The sequence below is a fragment of the Seriola lalandi genome, unplaced genomic scaffold (genome assembly GCF_002814215.2).
Source record: "Seriola lalandi dorsalis isolate HSWRI2012SDOR001 ecotype SW California unplaced genomic scaffold, Sedor1 jcf7180002054901, whole genome shotgun sequence".
NCBI lineage: Eukaryota > Metazoa > Chordata > Actinopteri > Carangiformes > Carangidae > Seriola > Seriola lalandi.
Genome location: NW_019525453.1, coordinates 7,474,766 through 7,501,817, shown reverse-complemented (window position 1 = coordinate 7,501,817; position 27,052 = coordinate 7,474,766). Strand labels below are relative to the sequence as shown.

General features: G+C 39.5%; 1 protein-coding gene across 1 annotated transcript in view; it reads right to left on the bottom strand.

Moving 5' to 3' along the window:
* Positions 1-27,044, bottom strand: part of clvs2 (clavesin 2) — a 36,164-nt gene extending 9,120 nt beyond the window's left edge. The window contains exons 1-2 of the mRNA XM_023430280.2: positions 26,580-27,044; positions 23,511-23,685 (exon numbers count right to left, since the gene is read on the bottom strand). Of these exons, the coding sequence (XP_023286048.1) occupies positions 23,511-23,685; positions 26,580-26,968 (564 nt within the window). The 5' untranslated portion in view covers positions 26,969-27,044. The remainder of the gene's footprint in view (positions 1-23,510; positions 23,686-26,579) is intronic.
* Positions 27,045-27,052: the final 8 nt, after the last annotated feature.

The window sequence follows — 27,052 nt, the reverse complement described above, 5'->3', positions numbered from 1 at the left end:
CCCACCACCACCACCACCACCACCACCTCCTCCTGCTTTGTGACCTTCAGCAGATTTCCCTCTAAATCTGACCTGGAGCAACAACCTGCAAAGTGCAGTGAGGAAGCTGCCAATCTTGTTTGTGATGGTCTTTTTTCTTCTACATAATGACTCAGAATTAATCTTCTTATTGTTAAAAAAAAAAGGAAGGAAGTGAATGCCTTCATTTCAATCATAGAATTTAAAATCTGAACAGTAATTTCCACAGTAATTTGGGGTCTAATTAGTTTCACTTTTTATCATGAGTCTCTCATTGAGAAAGATCATTTATGTGGCGCAATATTAAAACTGAAGGACAAGGCAGTTTATGAGATGACATCATACTGGTTACAATAACAAAATAAACAGGCTCATATTTAATGAACATTTTGAGTTTTTCTGCACATTAACAAAGTTTTATGAGCCAATGCAACTCAACCACTAAGGAGTCAGTGTGTGAGCTTTCATATAGAAGTTACTGTGTTTATCTGACTAGTAAATACCAGTTAAAGCTCCATATAGTATAAAGGTCTCTGTCCATGTGTAGTGTGATTATAGATCAGGTCTAGGTTCTATATTAATACTGTGAAAGTATCAAAGCCTCAGTCCACAGAGAAATGCACACAGCCTGTATTCAGAAACTGAGCCTTTAAACCAGCTGTCAGGACTTCTGGAACTTTGTGATGTCACAACAGAGCAGTCACCACCCTCAGCTACGCCCCAAGCCCCGCCCACCTGGACCCACTATCCAACCTTGCAGGATTTGGTTTCTCTGAGTGTTTTACCTTAAATCTGCTACATTTTTATTCAATCACTCAGAAAACATTCAGCCAATCAGAAGAGAGGCTCAGAGGAGATGTAAAACTACACTGAGATGGTTTTCAAATATATCTTATTATGGATCAACACTTCAAATAAAACACAGGAGAAGAAGAAAATATGGAGCTTTAATATCCCAGTGGTAATTACACCTGGGAATCTCTTAAAATTTCTCTGGAAGCTCACAATTGCAAAGAACAACAAACATCAGCTAAAGTTATTGTTCAATACAGCTATATTCATATTAAAAATCTCTTTATTTTGATTATCACAAAAAACAAAAAAAAACAAAGAACTAATTAAATGGAATTAAAAATGTGTGAAAATCACCATTTGCAGCACTAACTCTGCAGTTTCATCATTTACAGTATGTGTTGTTCTGAACTCTTTGAAGGAAATGAGGTGTGTAATCACTTTGTGCCACCAGAAGCAATTTGTGAGCTATTCTCATTACAATAAAACCTTGGTTACTGTCGACTGCAGTGATTAGTATCTTCTTGCAGTGAGGAAGAAAAACTTACTTTTGGATGTGTGAAGACATTAACCCTGGGTAAAAATCATGATTTATTTTAGTCTGTTGTATCTATAGCATATTAATTGTCTCACATACAAACATCTTTTTTACCACGTCCCTGACAGAGTCACACAACGTAGCTCAGTAATAAATCTATACAATTGATTGATGAATGAATAGGACTTTCTGTCGGTGTGAAAGCTTTTAAGTCATAACCATGACCGTCGTTGCATCATTACGTGACCCGTCTTGCGGCACTTGAATGCATCATTGGTGCAGTCTGCTGTTCTAAAACATCACAGATCCACAGGAGACAGACACAGACAGACAGGCTGCCACAAACACTGTGGGTTCAACACTGCGTGTCACTCAGAGGAAAACGACACATGACGAGTCGACTTCCCCTCCACGGCTGAAGCTAAGAACAGATGAAGTCAGCCAATCGTCTGCGGCTTTTGCACTGAAACCTCTGTCCACCGGGATTAAAAGCTGCACTCTGACAACTCGGGCAGCCCTTAACGACAGGCCGTGTCCTTGAACACACAACCACAACAACCTCTGTTGGAACAGTTTGGATTTCAGTGTTGATAGACTGGTGGTAAAATCAGGATCAGTAGTAAAATAAAATGTTTTTAATCTAAAGCTGCATTAGATACAGTTTCTGTTGAATGAACCTGACATGTAGTGCTTACTGTTACACTTATTATTCCTTTTAATGTCATTAGTTTGTCATTTTAGGAAATTCAACAAATACAATATACAGTAACGTGTTAATTATTGAGCTTGTAGGCAGATTCTGTTTCCTTTGGACAGAGCCAGGCAAGCTGTCTTGATGCTAAGCTAAGCTAACCATCTTGTGTCTCCAGCTCCACATCCACCGATGTGAATCGCATCAGTAAATTATCAGCTAAGAAAAGCAATAAGCTAATTTTGTTTTACAATAATATATTAGTATATTTGCACAATAGCTGCTCAAACTGGAGGAAACAGAGCTTTTTATTGGGGACTATTTTCAGCCGTGGATTAACACACATCTGGTGCTCTAGGTCGGCGTATGTGTGATTGAGTTTGTTGACCATAAGAAAAATATAGAATCCAGTCAGATTCATCTTTGAATACACAAGTAAGAAAACATAATATTCTCTGATACAAAAGCCAAAAAAATCTCACAAACTTAATATTTTACAGGAATATTTTACATATGAGTAAATGTTAGCTAACTCTGCGGACATCTGAGCCGAAAAGAAAAGTCTTGATTAGTTTACAGTAGGCACGCCACGTATTTTCCTGTCTTGTTGTTTTAAATCTTTTTGTTTTTTAAAGAATTGTTATTCAGTGCGTTTGACTTCTGATCTTTTCTGAAGGTAAAAAAAACCAGCTGGTCCCTGACGTTCAGACCCTGCAGCGTTTATACAGAGGAAGCCTTCAGAGAGCTCTGAGAGGATCTTGCCTGTAAAGGTATTATGTAACTGTCAGCTGTAGTGATGTACCTTTCAAACACAGTCAGGCTGACAGGAAGAGGCAGAGGGCGACATGCAGCAGGTACACTGCTTTGTGATCTACTCCGATTCACATATCAGATCACCCGCAGCCTGCATAACGAACTACACTACACACAGTCAATCCTCAGCTAAAACATGACAAAACTCATTAACAGTGAACATGATTTTGATTCCTCAACTTCTACTTTTCCCTTTACTCAGGAAACAGATAATAAAAGTGTAAATTGCCCTTAAGACAGTCATGCTAAAAGTCATTTCCTACAGCCTTTAGAAATATTAACCACTGCTTCATTGTCATGAAGCACCGTAATTGTTTCTCAACTGCAGAGCGCTCCGTGGTCGGCGGCGGGGAGCTCTGATTGGATGTAATCATGGCTGGATTGCGTCCCAGCAGGCCGGCACACTCTCGAACGCTTAGACAACCAAATACGAACTGATTGAGAAAGTCTCGTCAGCGCGAGTGGTGTGGATAGATAAACGGCATATTGTAGCTACAGATTGTGAAACCCTCTCACATGAAAATTGTGATTTTGGGCCGTGCAATAAAAAATTCAGTTGAGTGTTCTCCCAACAGCTTTAGTCGTTCCAGCAAAAGGCCACGTATGTTTAAATTGAAGGGACGGAGCCGGCGAGCAGCTGTAGTAGTGATGACAGCCGGGAGTAAAGAGTGGGATGTTAAGACTTTAACACAGCACTGGTTTGTAGTAGTGTTATTATCATCATCATTATTATGATTATTGTTGCTGTTAATGTCACTATTATCATTATCATCATTTTTATTATTATTATTATTCTCATTATCATTGCATGGTGGTCCTTCCCCCTGCTCTGTCTTCCTCTGCCTGAGTCTGCTCCAGGTTTCTGCCTCTTAAAAGGAAGTTTTTCCTCGTCACTGTTGCTAAGTGTTAGCTCATGGTGGGAATTGTCGGGTCTCTGTAATCCATGTTATAAAGTCGGTCTACACCTTCTGCTGTGATTTGCTGCTATATAATTAAAAATGGACTTGACTTCAACCATGAAAACTGTCTTTCTCTAACCAGATCTGTCATAGCATCATTTATCATTTAATCATTTAATAACACCGTTTTACATTGTTTAATCTGTGCAAAAACAAAGAATAAAAATGACAAATGACAAAATTTTTATTCTTTGGATATGGATTCTGCACCAAAGCGAATAAGTCAAAAATATTGAGCTCCTGTTCTAAACTTATTGTAACCTGAACACTGATCTTTCTGCATCTATTTTTATTCTTTGGATATGGATTCTGCACCAAAGCGAATAAGTCAAAAATATTGAGCTCCTGTTCTAAACTTATTGTAACCTGAACACTGATCTTTCTGCATCTTAACCAACTTGTTTATGAGCCTGGACCGAACCAAACCAAACCTTAACCATACCACTGTCAGATTAGAAAACATTTGGAACAGTACAAACGATGTTTAGCTGCTGATACAGGCTTCAGATTAAAAGCACAAAATGAAAACACTTTTGTATCATTCTCATTTGTTGTTTACTTTGGAGGGCTTGTTGGGAATTAAACAACATTAAGAAAGAAATTAGTATTTCAGAAAAATGTGTGATAGTGAAACTGAATCTATGAAGAGCTGAAACAGACAAAACCTTAGTGCAGTGGGCTGATATTATCCGTCAATATTAGCTTATAGTTCACGTCAATATTGGCATATACTGTATGTCGACCGATAAGTAACAAGAAATTGTATTAGAGGTGTTAAAGATATGTGTGAGGTAGTTTAGAAACTGTGTCTCCACTACATAGTTTCTCTACTGGAAAACAAAATGTTCAGCTGTAATGTTTGGCTCAGTACATCTCTCGAAACCTAAGGGACTTAAGGGGAAAAGATGGTTTGTATCATGTATTTATGTTAAAGAATGAATCGTCTGATGCAACACTTTGGATCTTGTAACACAAATATCAAGTATCTGAATTACAAATCCAGCGCGGGTCAGTCGGGCTCTACAGGCCGCGGATCTAAATCGAATCTGGCAGTGGAGCTCAGATTTCAGTCATAACAGCTCATTAGGGCGAGGTGAGTCAGCATCTGATGTATACGCCAGCAACAACAACTAAATAAACCCCTCTGATTTACACGAACGCTGCAACCTGACGCTGGCAGAGAGGCCCGCTCCACTTCACAGTCCTCATAATTCATGTGAATGAATCAGCATATGGCAGAATTAAAGCGACCGAGCTGCAAACACGTTTCCTCACAAGATGCAGGAACGAGTCCATCGGACGGTAATCCCAGATAAAACAGGAGGGAAGAAGAAAAAGAGGAAGACATCGGCAGACAGGACCTTCACATGAGGAAGATGAAGCGAGGCCGGCCTGTGATGTGTGTGAAGTGTTTTTTTTTTTCTTCATACGGCTGAACCTGTTGAAGCTGTAACAGGGCGACAACCTGTGAGTAACCAGCTGCTCATTGATTATTTAGTTTATCGAACGGCAGCAGCAGAGAGGCAGGATGGAACCAGATGATAAGATCCAGATGTCCACGGTTGAGTGCAGCAGGGTGGAGCAGACGGGAATTAGAGTCTGTTGCAGACAAATCAGCTGATTCTGGATGTAGCGTCACTTTAACAAGCTTCATTTCAGTTCCTGTATTAAGTCTTTTCCTGCAAAGGTTACAAACAAAAAAAATATATGTATCTGTTATAAATATATCTAAATTTAATATTACAATTTTTTGTAATTTTGAGCAGAGGTTTAAAACCTCTGTAGAGCTGGTGTTAGTGGAAACCTCCGGGGCTGAAAAATGAAGCCGACTGACACTGATGTGCCAAAAGCTGCAGTTCCTCTAATGACCACTAGAGTCTGGCTCCGACAGTGAGTCAGTCCCCATAGACTCCCATGTTAAAATGTCCAACTTCACAGCAGAAATACACGTTTACAGCCTGGTACAAAAACACTTTTGGTCTGACACCTGCTCATATAACTCACCTGTTTACATTTTATTCAGGCTTAAAGTTATGTATAATTGAGGGCGTGGCCTCTTTGAGTGACATGTGGGTGAGCGTATGCTTGCCACAAACCGACATGCACCAAAGTCTCGGCTCCACACGCGCCCCACCTCTTTGTCCTCTTTGATTTTTTTGATTTTTGTAAACAAGCCCGACAATAATATAAATATAATAAAAACTTTACTGTTCCTCACATTTTCTCCATGACAACATGTTTATTAGAGTAAAGTTTGATGCCTTTCATGGAATCTCGAAAACATGATGTTGAGATTTAGCACTTGGACACGCGTCCTCCTTCACAAACGACCAAAAAGTTAAGACACGACTTTACTGTTGTGTGTGTCAACCTGCTACAAATCAAAAAAACAGCTGTTGCAGTAACATGATGAGCCCCTCCCTCAGATAGAATCAGGAAGCCTTCAAACAATGTCAAGGTTGTTTGAAGATTGAGTTTGGTTCCGACAAAAACACACCAGAAGTAAAGCAGTGCTACCGAGGCCAAAGTGTCCCTCAGGTGGGACGGTGTATTTGAAAAGGTCAAAGTGATAGGTGGGGTTATTTGACGTGGGGTTGTGTGAGGTAGTTATCTATAGTTAGTGCATTACCTGCAGTAGATCCACAAAAACTAGTTTCAACCACTTTAAAACATTCCCACATAAAAAAAGCTAATATCAGTTTAAGTGTACACTTTATTTTGTAGCACCAGTGCAACTACGGCGTGCACGTCGTTACTGCACAGATCAGCTGTTTGAGTCAGAAAGTTAAGCGTAGGTGCGCCTGTGTGTAGGAATACAGCAGTTCAACCCTTCACATACTGTAGTTCCAAACCAAAGGGATGTTTGACGGTGAGATAAGGCGGTGAAGATCTTCAAAATAAAGCGTACGCTTACACTGATGTTCACGCTTTTCTGTGGGGATTTTTAAAAAGGACGTTTTTGCGCTACATTGACCATATAAAAATGGGTCAGTTACGGATAATTGTCAGTATCTTGTCATGAAACTATCTCAAATCATGTAAGAAGAAACATTATAGTATCAGTTTAATGGGATCATCTTCTCATAGGAACAAAGTATTTTTTCTTTATTTTTAAATACATGTTACACTGTCACACTGTCATGTCCAACAGATAATCTGCAGTTGTCCTAAGCTCATTAAAGGAAGTTACAAAAATGGATGTCTTTTCCTTGATCTTTAATTTTCACGACTTTGTGCGAATGTCCTGCAAAGACAACGCTGTAAAATAAATCCCAGCTTTTCAGAAAAAAATGCAGCATTTATCTTGTTGGAGAGTGTGAGTCTATCAGCAGCTGATGTTACAACATCTGACATTCGTCTTCTACCACTCTATACATGTCTGAGCTGCGGTCATACATCTCCTCTCTCCGAGCAGCACATCAGGTTGATGAGCTCTCTCCTCCCTGTCACCTCCCATCCACACAAGCATGAGTAAACGTGTCCTCCAGTAGAAAGGAGGGGAAAAAAGGGAAAATAGTCGGCATCCATTTGAGTGCTTTTTCTTTTCAGGATGTAAAGTGTAGCCCCGAGTGACGGCATTGTTTTGCTGCTGAGTTGTTCTTTGCAAAAAGCCACCTTTATGGGAAGACGTCTGACTGGAGCTGATGCTGAACTACGTGAATCTTACAGTGTGTGACAGGAAATGGAGAACGCTGCCGCTTCACTCTTCTCTGGTCCAGTCCACTAAATCCACTAAAACGTCAAAAACAAACCAGTTCTCCAATGAATGAAACCTTTAACTAACTTCTCCAAAAGGAGACGTGCAGCATTAGTTCTACTCTACTTCCATCTCTCATTTCTCTGAAGCCTTTTATCCGATCTGTTTACTCATCGTCCCCCTTCCGTCCTTCTACTCCATATCCAGTCAATACATTTTCATCTGTGTCTTCACTCCCAAACCTTTTAACTAATCAGACCCCCCCCCCCCATAGTCATGCTCAAACCACTTATCCAATTTGTTCCTGTGTGTGGTTGGATAGTCTTTAAATCTTTTCCATTTCTGACATGTCTCCGTTAACGAGGACATTTATGGGGTTCACCGTGGGATTGCAGACTAAAAGTTAAAAATAAATAAATATATAAAATGCCATTGATTTACTTTTTTTCACACTTGTTCTCACTTGAATTGTTTGTGCTAACATTGTATGATAAGCATTTGTTCACTGCAGATATTTTGACAAGACACAAGCTACACTGTATATACGATTAAATAATGGTCTCCATCCACCACCATTATGTCAGAGTTCACGGAGGTAAACAGGTGGTGTGGCAGATTCTCAAGGAGGAGGGAGCAATGAGATGATGGGAGTAAAATATGCCACTTTGTTTCTGTTGCACTTTGTCACATTCTGCTTTCAGTGTTACACCAACTTTTACATCTCACATGTGATATTTTGACAAAAGAAAAAAAAAAAAACATATTTCATGAGACTTTTGGGCCTCATTATGTATATTTATATGCAGTACCAATCAAAAGTTTCATTCATAGGTTTTTCTTTATTTTGACTAGGTTACGTTCACACTACGTTTTCAAATGAAAACGATCTGTCACGGTTTGAGGTAAGGAGGGGTAAGGGGTGGACCCAAATGCGGAGGAGGAACCAGTGTCAAGGACTTTATTAACAAAAAACCAAAATCCATACATGGGACGATGCCACTGACGAAACAAACAAAAAATCTCATCAGCAACAAACAAACAATGATCCAGGACAAGACAGTACAAGGGCGTCTTAAAGGAACAGAATCGATTAGTGATGGAGAACAGGTGGGGAAGCAGACACAGGTGGGACACATCAGGGAATTAACCAAAGGAAGCAAAACTAGAACTCAGACACTGGGGCGACATGACTTTCATAATAAAACAGGAAGTGCATGGGGACACAGAGCACAAGACAGGAAAGACAAAACTAGACACCAGAAACACTCAAACCAGAAACACTCAAAACCCAGAACAGAAACCCAAAACCCAGAAAACCAAAAATCAAGAAAGTCCAAAAAACAAAAACCCTGGAGCCTCCAGGCTGAGACCATGACACGATCTCCGTCCAGACTAACACACCTGAAAACACATACCTGAGCAATCACGTACACTTGGCAATTGCGAGCCAGTATAAACAGGAAGCAGATTGTCTACTCTGCAGTCGATAAGTTACAAAAACTACTACGAACGAGGAACAGCAAAGTCAGCTGCGGCGTTAAAATATAGAATTTTACTGAACAACAGCTGGTAGCAAAAACAGGAAGGTCAGTAACGATTGTAATTCATTATCTGTGTTGTATTCACCACTGGTAGTCGAGGCTGATGCGACACAAGGGAGAGTGACCCTGGAAGTCTATGTCATCGTTTCCAAAGGTCTCTGTTTTTGCCCTTCCAGAATAAAATGCAACCCTAGAGTTTTCAAATTAAAACGGGGCCTGAAGCGTTTCCAAAAATCTCAGTTTTCGGTGCTCGAAAACTCCAGGCGTCGTGTGGACGGGAGGTTAAAATGTGGCAAAAGAGAAGCGTTTTAAAACGGAAACGTAGTAGCGTGGATGCAGCCTAAGTTCTCCACTGTAGAACTTAACCAGCATCAACATATAGAAACTGTTGGAAAACCGTTCCAGCTGACGACCTCATGCAGCTGCTGAGAGAATGAAGAGTGTGTAAAGCTGTCATCAAAGCAAAAGGCGGCTACTTTGAAGAATCTAAAATCTAAAACAGTTTTATTTAGTACATAATTCCATATGTGTTATTTCATAGTTTTGATGCCTACAGCATTCAAAATAAGATAAAATAAAGAAAAGCTGAATTACAAGGTGTGTCCAAACTTCTGAGTGTCACTACAGCCTTTAGTCTCAGTGTCATCTTCAAGCAGCGTGACGCTCCTCCTCCTAATTATAATAAGTCTAAACCATATGAGCCAGTGCGATGAGATTTTAGCCAAAGCCTCCAACTGCAGATAAACTGCTTCACATGAAAATGAAATTATCTTTTGAGGTTCACGTTGGCTGCAGCTTTTTTTTTTTCTTTCTAAATGCAACAGGCACAAACGTTTGGCCTGGTGCCTTCCTCAGTGTGGAAGCTTTAAAACAGGTGAACTCTGCCAGGTGCACAGAGTTAGAACAAATCACATCAGAGCACGTGGAGCAGATGACAGGGAAACGGTGGCAGCACTCTGTCATCTATGCTAAAATACTGTATAGTGTTTTATCAATAAATTAAACAGAGTAATGAGATTTTTTCCTAACTGTAATTCTCTCCCTGTCTATATCAGAAAAAAAAGCAGGTTTCTCACATTTGGAGAAAGTAAAACACTCACATATCTCAATATCTCAGGTATCAAAAGTAACTTTACAATTCCTCTCCTGCTGGAGAAGAAAGGTCACTCCAATTAAAGTGCAGCCTCTGCAGGTTATTAAAATACTGCCAGCTCCACTCAGCAGCTGTGAGAGGGACGGCAGGAGAGAAATTACATTTCTCTCTCTAACTGAGAGATCACTGTGTATTTAAATGTATATTTTTATTTCAGCTGCGTGTGGTCGGCTCCAAAAACCTGAACCTCCATATAAACTGAATATTCGTGTCCTTTACCGCTTCATTGTGTGGTGAGCGGCGTATATTCGCAGGAGAACAAATTGCAAGTGGCTGCCCCCTTGTCTGTCTCCGGGCGCTCACACTGAGTGTGTTTGGTGCAGTTGACCTGAACGTCCAGATTGTGGGCTGAAGCTCAACAGATCTTGTCCTGCTGCCAGACACACAGAGGGAAGGAGAGATGGAGGGAGAGATAGGCAGCGACACGGGTACGATTTGGCCGATCATCGCTGTTCATTGCTGCGTCATGATTCCTGAAGCTTCTGAGCAGGAAAAAAAATGCACCGCTAATCTCCATCCAGTCCCTGGGTATTAGGGGTGTAACACAAAGCCGCTATCTGTTTTCTGTTGTATTCAGATTTATACCAGAGATTTCATTTTCTGTTTTCGGCTGTTTTAAATTGACACTTCCTCATATTTATGAACACAAAAAATAAAACAACAGTAATAACATTGGTTTTTAAATATGTGCCTAAGGTCTTTAAAATACATTAAAATAAAATCCTGTTACTGTAAATAGACCACATGCAAAGAGGTGAAAATTGATAGTGGATATAAAATGGATAAATAGAGCCTAAAGCTAATCTAAAGTGTCTATGACAGGAACTGAGGAAGCTGTAATATCTTAACTGGGCTATATTGTATAATTAGCTCTTTTTCAAAGGAGGTTTGGTGAGTAACAGGAGGAGGTTCAGATGAAAATAAGGTTGGTTTTTAGTGTCTGTGATGTGTTAGTATTAGTATTAGTATTAGTATTAGTGTTAGTATTAGTATTAGTATTAGTATTAGTGTTAGTGTTAGTGTTAGTATTAGTGTTAGTATAAGTATTAGTATTAGTATTAGTGTTAGTGTTAGTGTTAGTATAATTATTATTGTTAGTATTAGTATGAGTGTTAGTATTAGTGTTAGTATTAGTGTTAGTATTAGTGTTAGTATTAGTGTTAGTATTAGTGTTAGTGTTAGTATGAGTGTTAGTATTAGTGTTAGTATAATTATTATTGTTAGTATTAGTATGAGTGTTAGTATTAGTGTTAGTATAATTATTATTGTTAGTATTAGTATGAGTGTTAGTATGAGTGTTAGTGTTAGTATTTGTATTAGTATTACTATTAGTATTAGTAATAGTAATAGTATTAGTATTAGTATTAGTAATAGTATTAGTGTTAGTATTAGCATTAGTATAAGTATTAGTACCATCCTGGGTTGCAGTTATCCGTAGTCTAAATGTTTCAGGGTATTTTCTGCATTAAAACAAACAGTCCTGAAGCCTAAACAACAAAAATACATTTCTTGTCATTTCCTTTCGAGGTGACTCAAATGATCAAATGTTTTCTGATCTGATTCTCTAATGACAGGATGATGTTGTTTGTCACTGTCATAAAAATTTGATAAAATGACCTATCTGTGATTAATGTCTGGTTTAAGGAATAGTTTGACACTTCAGGAAATACGCTTATTAACTTTCTGGCTGAGAGCTGCTGTCTCATTGCTGTTATGACTGTGTACTGAATATTAAACTAGATCCCTCACCTCTACATATCAAATCTAGTCCAGACTGTAGCGTTACAATATTAACATGTTACAGTGTGTTTGAGCACTGTGACTGATATTATCTTCTGATAAACTGTCTACCAGACGTGTTAATGACAAAGTGTGTGCTGACTGCTAAAAGTCTTTGTTATTTCTTATAAATTAAAGATCAATAAACACTTCTTTCCTCACTTAAACCCAGAACAGATTTCCCACTTTTCATAACATATAATGAATTTACTATTTAAATTGTACAGCTTGAGATAAAAAAAAAAAAACAGCAAATTATAAGTAGCTAAGAAACCTTTTATCATTTACATTTAATACATGGAGGATTATAATTTGATAAATGTGACGTTACAAGATGTCAAACTGCTTCCTTTTATTAGTGAAGTGATGTTTTCCAAGCCATTACCTCTAAAGAATAATAAAAAAAGAGTTTTCACACATTTTAAGCTGCTTACCAAGATATCTATTTCTATCTATTTTCTTCAATATTTACTTCCTGTATTTTCTGCAGTCCTTATTATCACAGTTTTCTCAGGAGTCCCGGTTGCTCTGGAGGGGCCTGTATGTTACGTAACAATGCTAATGCAGAGTAAATCCAGTGGGAGTTCGCTGACTGGAATTGTACTACTGTTTATGTTAATGTGGTCTAAATATCTGCAGACATCCAGGCTCCTAAAGAGACACAGACGCTGCTCCTGAAAGACACAGCGATGAAGTAAGTAATGAATTCATGCAAAGAAGTTAGAAAAGGTCAGTGTTTTACATTTTGTTGAAAATCGACAGTGACAAATCTATATGAACAACGTCAGCAGTATAAATTATTCACTGATTTTGCCGCAACAAATTATTTTAACCTGCTCATTGTTTTTTCTGATTAAACAATTATTCATTTAGATTAGAAAAATGTCAGAAAAATGTGGAAAAATAACCAAGTACTCAGGTTTAAAGTTTAAAGTGATAAATAAAAAACATCATTACACCTGAGAAGCTGGAGCAAGCCGTGTGTGTGTGACAATTTAGCTTGACAAACGACAAATAAATAATCAATCAAAACTTGCTGTTAAATGTGTCGATCAAATAAATAAGTCATTGATTGGACTACTAACTTTGGTGCTAGATTCTATACTTATTTATTGGTAAAAGCAGAGTTGACAAAGAATTAATTGAACTACATAATTGTCCAAATTAAAGCAGGAAACTTGTTAAAGCTGCATTCATTGATTTTGAGCAACAGAACGAGCTGTAAACAAAATACAATGAAAAGTAACAGTAACAACAACAACAGCAACAAAAAGGGTTAGCACAAAACTAGATTTAAACTCTACAGCATAACTAGCCGTCACTCACCGTCATTGTTAATTAACACTAAACTAAAAGTGCAGATGAGGCTGATGGGAAAAAAACTACAGACAATAACAGAAGCAAGCGGTTCCTTACAAAGCGTTATGGAAAGAGCCAGGGTACGACATTATTCTGCCCGGTGAGACTAGACCGTACAGGAAGTTATGTGTAATGTAAGAGTCCTGTTGGAGCGCCTGGTCATCTCCTCCTCTGTGCAAAGGGAGAGCAGCTCTCTGAACTTACTGTCGGACCAATTTCCACACATTTTTGCCAAAATGTTTTCGCTTGTGCATGTTGTCATCCAAAAATATTTCCTCTTTGCAACCCTGACCATTTCTAATGATGTCTGGGATTCAGTCGCAGCTTTTTAAGCATCACCTATAGGCTGTTCTGACTGGTATACTCACTGTATGCGAAAACACTGACTACTTCATAATCTTTCAAGATTCATTCATAGTTACCCTACAATATTAAGACTGTGTGACTTTCATGGAAACGAGACCAGGAGACAGACACTTTAATTGCCGTCAGATTAACAGAAGGGCAGACGGACTGAAAAGGTCTCAAGCTTCATAAGAGAGAGACAGAAAGGATAAAAAACTATTTAATGTAATGGAGCTACTTCTTTACTCTGTTTCTGTATATGTTTTCCGCACCAGTATTCTGTGTATATAGGCTGAATTTCTAGTATTGTCCATCAATAATACAACACACGTTTACAAAAAGCATAATACATTCACAGCATTTCATGGCAGCCGCCTCTGAGCATCTTGGAAGAAGAAGAAAGACAGAGATGAAGAAATGTTTTTCTTTCTCTGTACAAACACACACACACACACACACACACACACACACACACACACACACACACACGGACACACACACACACACACACACACACACACACACACAGAGACACACAACAAAAGGGAGCCCATCTGGAGGAGAGGGCAGAGCAAGATAGCACGGCAGTCCGACATGTTGCCGTGGCAACGTCACGAGGGTGGGATGTAGAAACAGGGACCTGGGGAGGGAGGGAGGGAGGGAGGAGGAAGAAAGAGGAGGAGGAGGAGGAGGAGGAGGAGGAGGAGGGGGGATGTGTGTGTGTGTGTGAAGACGAAGCACATTGTATCATGCGAAGAAGATGTTGCTTCTTTAAGGAGAGATTTCAGAGAGTTTCTGGATGATGTCTATGACTCATTGTGTGAATTTGAGCTCATGTCATGTTAGTAAAGAAATGAACGATTACTGGCAATTGAAATTTTGCTGTAAATACTGTTGATTCGGTGCGGTTTTGACTTCTTTTTGTCTCATTTTGAATGCTCAGGCCGCTGTGACATCAGATAAGCTGCCTGCCAATGTTGTCTCCGATGAACAATGATGGAGCGACTGAATTGAGAGAGAGAGAGCGTAGCAGAGAGACGAGGGGGAAGGGGAGGAAGATGATTTTGTTAAAGAAAGAGGGGGAGGGTAAAGAAAACAAAAGTGAGTGGGGTGGGGAGGCCAGAAGGGACGGAGGGAGACGAGGAGGAGGAGGAGGAGGAGGAGGAGAGTGAACTTCATATTTCTATACCATATGGTCTGTGCTGAACCGTTTCAACCATTACAGTTTTAAACGATGATGACAGAGTGTCAATTGGAGACCAGGGAAAAGGTCAAGATGTCAGCTGAAAAGGCAACACGTACCTCTACAAGGAAAAGTGTCAATTTAACCCTGAAAATGCTGAAACTCATAAGAATCACACTTTTATCAGACAATTTTTTAATCCCATGAAAAGTCACAGGCTCATCAAAATCCTTAGGATTCATCCACCGCGAGCATGAATGTCACTGTATGAATTTCACTCTGGACCACAATGTTGGAGCAACAGCACATCACCCACCATACATCCACACCACTAACTCAGCTGTCTTCAGACTGTTGATGCACCGATCTCCCATCTGTTCAATCATTCAAAGTCGCTCAGTTATTGACAGATTCATGTTAAATACAGTTTGTTTTTATCAATGTTTTTTATAAAATTACATTCATTCAGTCGGTGTAAAAATCTGCTGATCTTTGGGCCTAAATATATAAAAGAACAGTAAGAAGGATCCCAGTGATTTTCACTGAGTGGTATCAGATCGGTGGATAATCCCCACTAACAGTTTTGGGAGTGGTGTGTTTTGGAGGTTTTGATGGGTATTTTATTTAACATCAACACACAGAACTATCATGTAAGGTGTTGGCTTGACCCTCTGAAGCATTATGGGGTTCAGTCTTGTTCAAGGACACTTCAACAGGAGCACCTGGGGATTGAACTGCCAACCCTGTGATTAGTGGACAACCTGCTCTTCTCTCCCGAGCCCCGCAAACAAACAACAAAACAAACCAACCAAAACCCTGATCCGGGGGGGGACAGTCAGAACTGAATTAGACCTGATCCAAAGCAGCCGAGGTTCATTCCTTTTTTTTTTTTCACACTCTCAGAACTGACAGATCCATTCAGATAGAAACACATAAAGGCCCCATTTATCATCGCAAGAGTCTCACATCTGCATAAAATCCTTATTTGATTTCAAACACTTTCACTTACACTTGGCTACATACAGTATCTACCTGTCCACCGCCGCTGGACAGATCACAAATCCCATTTTTATTTTCCAGGGCTTCATGCAAATCAGGCTCGACCCTCGTCTGGATTTTGATCCTTCTTCAATGCTTTCCTGGCTGCGTTTACACTCGACTCGTCCTGATATAATATGGACCCTGTTTGACTCAGGCCTCACATACTAAACAAAGAGTGAGCCTCAGTGTGTTTATGCAAAGTAACGATGCTGCGTGTTACATTACTGACACTGTTTTTGACTCCAAAGTGCAGCTACTTAGTTCAGGCTGAACCTCATCATCCTCTTGAAAACAACTCCTATTATCAGCCCAGTAAGAGGTCCCATATGCTGGACTCTCCCATGAGCATATGAAGGCAACATTAAGAGGTTTGGCCATAACAAAAACTGCCTGATGGAGCAAATCCCAGATTGAGCTCACCGCCAAAATCTAATCAACTGATTCCTGGGTCAAGGTCGACCTGCTACCAAAAGCTGCCGACGCACCGACGTAAGAGTCTCTGTTCACAGCATTATCACCACAATGATAAACCTGAACGCTTTGGACGCACGTGTCACACACCTGAAGCTGCGGGAGTTGAGTCCGCTGGCCGTCAGCAGATGTATATACAGTTGGTGCACTGTCAGAGATAACAGGACGGCTCATTCATTACGGTGAGCGGCAGGTAGTTGATCTGAGGTCAGAGGGTGTCGGGCTGTGACGGATCACATTAACAAGGTGATTCACAAGCGGGAGACGGGACATCGACGCAACACAGGAGGCTGCTCGGGCGTTTCTGTGTAAATGTGGACAAGATTCAAGAAATATGCACAAAAATAAATTTGAAGAATTTATTTATTGTTAAATGTTTTTTCTCCTTAATAATCTATAAAAAATGTTGTTTTTTTTAGATTTATTTCATATAAAAGCAGCCAGCTCATACACAGTATCCCCTTACATTGCTTTGAATCCGCTTATTAAAAAAAAACATTTTTTAAATTTGTAAAAAAAAAAAAAGAACAACCCAAAAGAAGGTTTCGCAGTTTTGAAACTTTAATCCCTCTGTAACATTATAATCCTGGAGGATTACGACTGGATGGGTTTGAATCCCACCGTGCACATTGTCTCACCTCCAGACTCTTTAATGAAATCTCTTTAATGAGAGCGAAAAAAAAAAAAAATATATATATATATGTGGAAGGGTGTTGTTCACACAGCTGGAGGAGGTGGAGCATGTACCGTGCTGTACGACCTGCACCTCAGAGGAATGAGCGCACACACTCCAGACAGTCCAGTCAGTGGCACCAACAGTCAGGCGGCGCAGTAACAGCTCCACTGTAGAGAGGGTCGACTTAAGGACACGAAGCTCTGCTGATTCTAAACTTTCCCTCACTGCCCATCAACTTTTTTACACTGTTTCATTGTTTTCAGATATAAATCAGTAAGCGAAGCAAAAAAAAAAAAAAAAAAATACAGGGAACAGATTGGTTTTCACTCACTATGAAAGATATTTGTCTTGTCCAACACTTACACTTACAACATTAACTGAGATATTCATGATACCCAGAGGATGATTCCTAAAGTCGGGCAGAAACAGATTTATTCCTAAACTGGTTGCCCACTGTCAGCTGTCTGCCAGGGGGGGGTTCATGCACAAACTGTATGTGCATCATGGCAGGTCAGTTTGAATTTGCTATTCATGAATATTCATGGTCCCCTGAGGATGAACCCTAATGGTTTAAACCTTATGGTGACTCTCTAACCTTTCCTCTAGCTCCACAACTAAGACAAAATGTTCAGATTTGAACAATAATGAAGATTAATGAAGCTGATGATCAGGAAATGTGCCAAGAACATTCAAACTCCCCAGAGGATGAATCCTTTCCACTGAAACGTCATTTTTATGTACAAAATATCTCTTAATCTAATTTGCTGGACATACAGCTCTCAACCTCCAGACAAATAAAACATCTTTACTCTCACTGCGGTCAAAGCTCCAAGAGCAGAACTGTCACTATGTTGTTTATTCTCCTAAACAGTCAGATACCTGTGTGTAGGGTAAGGGAACATAAACCACACCGTCGCCGGTTCAAATCCGGCCTGCACTGCTCGTTATTCCACATCTCTCTCCTCACATTTTCCGGCCTGCCTCTACTGAAAAGGCAAAATGCCCCAAAAATAATCCTAACAAAAAAAAAAACAAACAAAACAAACAAAAAAGCAGTTGCATATTCGTGGTTGTAATAACGGTTGAGCCCTCATGGGGCCACCAGCAGGGCTCTGGACTAACAGTCTTGCTTCTGCTGTGATCCGTACAGCACACTGTGCTACAGATCTGGATCCCAAGGCATGTGGCCTACATGCTATTTGCATTTGCTGAAAACTAACATTGTCAGGGCTGCCATGACAAAGAGTAAATCCCATTTAAGGCGGCTAGAGTTGCATTAATGTGGAGGATGAGGCAAAACACTGAAAAGAAAGGCAAGCCGATGGCTCAACACTTAATACAGTGCAAAAATGGAAATTAAAAAATGTTGCGTCATGTTATCTTAGGACAAAGTCTGTTTTTCCCTCATCGTGGATAAATAACACCGTTAATCAATTAATATTCGATTATTAAACATGTTTCATATCTTGTCTCAGGTAGATATTCAGTTTCTTTTTCAGCTGATAGGAAACAAGGTTGCAAAATAAACTGCATGGTTGTCACACTAATATTGCAAATACTGTATATAGCATGAGAACGACGAAATAGACCCGTCTTAATGAATAATCTTATATTTAATGTAGCTGAACTTAATAGAAAGTGCTGCGCCAGTAAAAACAAAAATGATGCTCACCCCTTTGGCAGAGTTTTGAGATTGATTTTAAATAAATAATTAATAAATAATTTAAATGTTTGTAGGGATTTTTTTTGCAGTGTAATTGCTTTTGTCATTTTTCACATTGCTGTTAGTTCTTATTGGCATCAGATAATCCAGCAGTGAGAGCGATAAAACATCGCCAGAGACAAAAAGAGAAAGAAGGACGGCGGCAGCCGATATGAAGTTGCTGATGCACACGGACGTTAACTGAGTGATGTGTTCAGTGTAAATCAGCCATCAAACTACATCCAACAATCATGCAGAAGGAACAGCGTATGACTACGACCGCCCTGCAGATGAGTGTGACTGAGCTGCTTTTAAACACTTAGTGGTTTTCAGACTCATAACCAGACCTGCTCAGGCTGCAGTGACTCACTGTGGCTGTTTGGCACCATTCAGATCTGTGTGTGTGCCCTACAGTCCTCACATGATGTACACAGGCTGACACATAAATGCCCAATGTGTTTGCAATATGAATAAACACTGTTACTTAGGAAGGAGTAATGCAACAAATGTAATGTGTACAACTAATTTGCAGCTGTTTGGGCTTCTCAATTCAGGTTAAAACTATAATATAGGTATATTAATACGTTTGTTGTTGCACTGCTCCTGATGTCAAATAAATTACAAACGTGTTTCTTTGAAATGTATACCGCCGCCAAGGCCAAAGAAACCTACATATCTTTTCTAGCTCTCTACCATATCTCGCAATGTTAAGAAAAGTTATTAAAAATTCCTGCATCTGCAGCAAAATTGAAATGGTTCTTCCCTGGCTCGTGCCCCATCCCTCCTTCCCCCCTTCCCTCCAAGTTTGGTCCAAATCAGTTCGATATTTTTTGCATAATCCTGCAGACAAATGAACCCACACAGGTGTAAACATAACCTCCTTGGCTGAGGTAACGATGTGTCAGTAATTACTCAAATAGTGCATTTTGTTGGTGCACTATTTTCAGTGGCGGATTAACACACACAAGAGCTATTGATGATTAACTACGTGGGATTGACTCGAAATAAACTGCAGCTCCCTGTTTATTTTAATAAAGGAACAACATAGTGCAACAGCGTGTGTGTTCTTACTAGTTGTAGAACAACATTGGAAGCTCTCCGGCACAGAGGATTAAATACATCAGGCCTCGGATACACACACAATACTTTTCATGGGATTTGTTGAAATTTGTTTTCGTATCTTTGCACCGTGAGGAAAATAAGACTGAATTTATTGCCGCAGCCATGATGATTTTAGTAACTGGGTTTGTGCATTTTATTTGTAAAAGCAAATCTAATCACCCTATTATGCATCTCCCTTTTTGTTTTCTGCACCAAATGATGAGCAGCCATTCGTGTGAGCAGTTGCACAGTTGGGAATGACTCAGGGCTCAGCTAATAGCTGCCATCAATAATTCAAGCGCTAATCTGTATCTGGAGAACCGTCAGAAATGTGTTATATATGGACTTGTCACAGTGATGCACTGGCTTGTGTCTACAGTTATTCCCTCGGTCTGAAAAAGGAGGAGGATTTTTTCCCCCCCTGCCAACGTACCACCTCGACTCTGTGCTGACGGAGCAGGAAACGCATGTTTACAGAAAGTGGAGGAGTTGGGGAAAAGCATCAAACCATCCTGCTTATGTAGAAAAACACTTAAGAGGAGAGAAATTAATTAGAGGAATTATTTTGCATGCATTCATTTACATATGTTTCTGTCATTTTATTATTTCAGCGGTTACCTAAAAAAAAACCTCCATATATTTTTTCTCTTACGCAGCTACTTAAGAAATACAGTTTTAATTTCATTAAATTAAATAAAAAAAAACTAAATGAAAGCATTAAAATGTCATTACATGTTTCTCAGTAAAAAACAACTTCACCTTTTGCTGTTACTTAAAAATCATTCTAACACAAACCAATACAATCAGCTCCACTAATGAATAACTGGATAATGGATTGATGGATGGATGTTAAAGGTTGTGTGTGATGTTTTTAGCGGCGATGTGGAGCAATGTTTTTATGAGTGGGTCCTGGTTTTGTTTTATTTTGCACACCTGCAAATACAAGGAAGAAGAAAACTGTCAGCTACTAAACACAAATATAAATGATAAAAATCATCTTGTTTTTGGAGGTAGGAAATGCATTCGGCATCTGTGTGTTAGACCTCAAGGATGCACACAATTTGTTTACAAGAAAACCCCACAGGGTACCTTTTTAAATAGGGCAGAGACGGATAAAACCTTCCACTCGATCCATCCATTAACTATATCCACTTATCCTTTAGAGGGTCGCAGAGGGCTGGAGCTGACATCAGGGCGAGACGAGCGGCTACACGAGAAGCTTTCCAGTCTAAAACTGGCAAAACTTTGATTCAAATTACAAACTCTCATTGTAAAAAAATGGTAAACATGATGACAATTATTAGAAGGTAATGTGTGCAGTCAACCCGACTCTTCACCCCCTCCTTGTGTGTGGACGCCGGCATCTACAATTTATAGTTACTTATTAACCAAAACTAAGGAGTGTATCATACAAAGGTGGTCAAAATTATTAGCAACTTACAAGTCACACACATGTGAAATTAGAGGTTTACACGTGTCATTGTAGCTTTGTAATTAATTAAAACTATCTTCCAGCCTATTTTTATTACAACCGATTGCAACATGTGAACATCACAGGCCATTTAATGCATTTAAGATTTCTCTGAGCATTTTCTTTCACAGCCAAAAACAGAAGGTAATCTAATAAAATGTTTAATATTACAGTTTTTTTCTGCTGATTAAAACCTGCTGAGATCCGGCTGTTTTTTTTTATGTGGTATTCACTTATATTCTTTCATTTGTGACTGGGAATCACTTGGTAATGCAGGTTTTGTGCTCTACAAACCTTTTACTTAATAACAAGCCACAACAAATTTGGTGCAAAATCTATTTCACGCAAAGTTAAAAATGTACACAAACAAAATACTCACACTCACTCTCTTAGTAAATTTGCTCAGCTCAGTAACACAAAATATTGGAGGTGAATTCTGTATAAAAATGTAAAGATTACAGCTCTGACAGTTTGTCATCCATCACAGGCGCATCAGATCATCTCTTCAGACCACGCTGCATCTTACTCAACGCTTGCCCCGAGAAACACTTCGCCTTAGATTTCACTTTGAGTAATGAAGCCCAACGCAAATTGGCAGAGGATTCACAAGAATGTTGAGAAAGCAATAACAACTACCCCCCACACGCACACACACACACACACACACTATCAGGCATTTTCTCGTGGGTTTGGCTGGTTACCAGAGGACAGCTACACTCTGTGTGTGTGAGCCTCCTCCTCCTGTAATCATTTCAATAATGATGTTAGAGGTGTCCTGACGACTGAGACAGCTAATGCGTGTTCATGCCGTGAAAGACTTTCTGCACACACGAATGCAACTCCAGTGAGCGGTGACACATTTCTCTCATTACTCTGCTTTCTGTACGTCAGGTGAGACAAAAACTGGAAAAACCAACCCTCGTTAGAGAACGCAAGAACGACACAAAAACTTCACTGACGACCATGAGAAATCACTTATTATTTGCATCATCTACCTGCCAAACGAGGCTTGACAAAGAAAGAAAACCCAGCACTGTGTAATCAGAGTGTCATTATTCCCTTCTAGTTCCCTTTAAACAAGCTCACGGTTTTAACATGGCGCTTGACTCGTTCTTAAGTGGAACATTTAGGCTGGGAAGGGAGCTGGAGGTTTGTTCTGCCACTGCCACGGTAACTGAAAAATAGCACTTCAGAGTCGAGTAAGGCTTAAGGTTTCGCTTTTCCCTCGGCTCCGACAGTAAACATGAAATTGGATATGTTTGGGGAACAGCCTGCAGAGGTAACGCTGGGGAAGTGTATAGCGCAGGACTGCAAACTGACAGCTATTTTCAATATCAATTAATCAGTCGATTTGTATTTTAAGTTCATCTACAGTAGGGCTGAATGATATGCAAAAGGAATCATATTGTGACTGTGGATTCAGGATTTCAGTTGGGATGGTCATTTTTGCATTTCATTTTCACATAAAAATTAAAAAAAAATGATAGTGATGTCATTTTTTTTGGGGTCTTGTACCAAACAAACATGTTCCTTTAAGCCTGGAGAATAAGATTCACGGCCGGGGCGTCTCTGTAGCACCACACTGCTTCATTTATGGTGTGTTGTGACACATTTGACCTTTTATCAAAAGAATTGCATTTAATTGAGTTTTGTAATATTTTGATCAATTGTTCAGTCCTAATTCACGGTCAATAAAATGTCAGACAGTTGTGAAAAAATACCTTTTTGATAGACAGACAGTCCATCACCCCAAAATATTTATTTTATACTTAAATTTACAATCAAAACAGAGAAAAGCAGCAAAGTCTCAGATTTGAGAACAAACACTGGAACCAGCAAATGTGTTTTTGTTTTGGTAAAATTATCTGGTCGTCAGATTCATTTTTAAGGAATTAATGTAACCGATCTAAAAACACTAACGCATATTGTAGATATTTGTTTGGTCTGCTGTAATATTACTAACCTCCAGTGTGAAAAATGTATGTTAACCTGTCTGTTATATACCGGTAGTGCTCTTTTACCAATAAGTCATTATACTGTGCCTAAAGGACGAAACATGTTCGTCAAATAATGACTCATTTGCATGTTCTCTGATCTGCCACCTCCACGGGTGAGGTTTGGTTACATTTAGGCGACACAAACAACATCCGACAAAGTTTTCTGACAGCTGAGCGTCTTACCTGCAGCCCCTCGATGGCCAGCCGCAGCATGCTGGGAGTCAGTTTGGACGCCTGCTTGAAGGTGAAGTTACTCCAGTCGATGATGAGGATGAAGCCGTTGACCTGCAGCTCTGGATCTTCAATCATAGACTCCAGCGACAGCAAGATGGCCCTCAGTATGTCCACGAATGTGTATCTGGGAAAGAAAGATGTATGGTCTTTTATCCTGCAGGGCACTGGAGGAAACATTAAGGCTGAAAAATATGATCTATTTTTCTTGCTAAAGCATTTTTCATTTTGTTTATTTAAAAAAAAAAAGTGAAAACCTGTTACAATTCCCCAAAGCCGGAGATGAAGTCTTGAAAGTTCTTCTTTTGTCTGACCAACCTCCATAAATACTTACTGACATATGAGACAAATAAAAGCATCAAATCCTCACATGATTAAAGTTGCAACCGAATATTTGATATTATTGTTTGAAAAATGTGTTAATATATAAAGAATGAATTGATTATAAAAGTGGTTCTGACTCATTTCAGCTCTTTGCTTTTTGTGTTTTCCTGTTACTTTTAGATTTTGAAAATGAGCATTAATTAAAATCACAGAAGAGCTTGGATTTCACTGATGAACCAGAGTCATTTAAACTTAATGCTGAATTAATAAAGAGGCCTTTGATTTGATTCTGTTGTAGGCAACACACACAAAACAAGGAGAAGGAACGAACCACAAAAACAAAACAAAACAAAAAACCCATGAGTCATCAATAACACACAGATATCTGAAGACAAGACATATAAAACAGAATAAAATAAAACAAGCTGGAAATGGCGCGTAACACAAACAAGATGCTGTGTATAAAACTGAAGCAAGAGATAAGATAGAAACTATTTCATATTTTTCCCCAGTCGCCCTAGTTTCCCAGAATCATCATAAAATTAAACTCCTGCAAATGTTGACTCATTATACACAAAGTACATTTACTAAAACACAAAACACTTTTTCACATCTCACTATTTCCTGTAAAAAAAAAAAAAACCTGCTTTTAAAAACTCTAATTAACTGTACAAAAAAGTCCAAATCATGCTCTCCACATATTTAAAAGAAATTGACTCTATATAATATTGTATGTTTATAACGCCTGTAAAAAGTCTGGTGCCTGGTGCTTACGCCTTTATATACATGAGCTACTCTTCTGTTTAACCCACTTAATGATTTAAAATGCTCCATCTCTATATCTTTATTTTAGTGTCTCCCCCCAAAAAGCAAAAAAAAAATGTGCTTGGAGTTTGTGTTGCGTGTTTTAAATTGGGAGCATGTGTGTTCTGGTGTTACCAGTCCTCACGCTGCTGCCTCAGCGTGTCCTCGTGGGTTTCCATCCAGCTGATGCCCCGGACACTTCACTCTCATATTCAGCGGTCGTGTTTTTTCCTGTTTGCTGTTGCCCTCATTATCTTGCCTCCCTCCTCGTTTTCCCTCGGTTTGATTCTCCATCAAAAAACGTCTCGCATCCCTCTAGAGATAATAAATCTTTTTTTTTTATTGATTTGCTTAATTGGCAACCGAACAGACGCAACTCTGCCCAAATGCAAACACAAGTGGAGTCTTTTGCTGCTATGTGTTACATACCATGGAACAGCTGTACAAGTATTTCTACAATGTAGAGAAGATTGATGACGATTAAAACGTGAAACAATGTTCAGAGAGGAGAAATGAATCATTCATTCACATGAATTTATGATTATTAGAGATTAAAACTTGCAAACTCTCTTTTTTTCAAAGAGTATATTGTAATAAGTGTTATTGTCCATTTTCTAAGACAGTCATGATAGAGCTACATGGCTTCATTATGGTTTTGTTAACTCAATTTTTATCAGACATACACTATTTTCCCCATAATAAGACCCAGTGACACTTTATTCGGATCATCCAATGTATCTGAATTTCATTATGATGTGACAAAAGGTCGATATCTCTATTACAGTCTGGTTACCCAAACACCACACAGGCCTGATCCCTTATTAAAGCCAAACTAAATCACGTCCTTGCCCTACTTCTACCTTTAACCTCAGCCTGGACACTGGCCCCGATCCACTCACTGCAACAGTGACCTAACAGTTCATCCTGTATCTCCAGTCAAACAGGAAGGAGGAACATTTCAACACAAACACAGTGTAGCAAAATCTATGCAAAGTGTCTGTTCAAGTAAAAGTTAAAAGTTATGAAGATGGTTGAACTCAGCGTCAACATGGAGGATGTAACTAGATATTTTTAGTACAAATTGGGATCATTTTCATTCTCTGCACTTTATTTTGGAAGGAGATGCTGAACCTTTTAGTCATAATGTCGGCAGGAATTACCAGGTACTTAGCAGCAACATGTGCTCAAAGGGGTCACAAAATAAACATGAGGGTTTTGGAGCTGATGTAAAGGGGAGGAAAGATGTTCTCTATAGCCATACACAAAAAAAAAAGCTTTTATTCTGACGTTTCTTGAATTGGTGCTCTTTTGTTGTGATTCTGTATACTTTTAACTTTTCAGGCAGCAAAAAATGTGAAATAAAACAGTTTTTAAGAGGGGTAAACTCAGCCTGGGGTGGAAGTATTTCACAAGGCTCTGACATATGCAACATGTGATTCACAACGTTTCATTTAAAGGAGTTAAAAAGGTGAAAAGACTGAGAAAAACACTATGCATTAGTCATTTCCTGTTTCAACATGACAGTGCCCCTTTGCATTACAAAACCAGCTCTCCAATATTGTACATGATATTTTTTTGGGGGAGATTTTCGTTATCTGTGTCTGCATACTTTTGGCCATTTAGTGCATTCTTTTCATTTCGTTATTGCTACTTCTCCACAGCTGGTTGAAGAAGAAAGATGAGTTGGTTTCCTGTAGCTGTGACAGTGACTGCGTGGTGCTGAATGATCAGCCCCACAAACCAGACTCCACTTAATTATAATGGATTCTAAAACACTGAGTCTCCGTGTTTCTCTTTGTGTGTCTGATCAGATAAACTCAACACAGACTTTACAGCCCCATCACCACCACCACCACCACCACCACCAGCCCCAACCCTCTGCCTCTTTATTACCTGCTCTGGTCCCAGTTGGCTGCGAATAGGACCAGTATTTTCCTGCCGTATCTGTCCAGATTGGAGAGCACACCGGGGAAACCATCCTTCAGAGCCTGCTTGATGCCCGGGTCCGTGGCTTTCAGGTTCTTGAACATGTCCAGGTTCTGCTGTCGGTACTCAAAATACTGTGCCAGCAGCCGGAACGCCTCGAAGTGGTTGAATTTCCTCGCCCGGAGGAATCTGAGGATAAACGCGTCGTCTGTCCTGAGGAAACCGATGTCCGGCCGGGTGATGATCATGTCCCGGACCTCCTGGATGTCCTGGTGTAAAGTCTCCGGGTTCTCTTTCAGCTCCACCTTGGCCTTCTCCAGGGTCTCTGGAGAGAGGCCAGCCTGTAAGTGAGTCATCTTTTGCAACAGCTGTCCCTCCACGGGGGACCACACCACACCAGCTTCCAGTGAAACAACTGAATAAATAGTTACCTCCAGCAA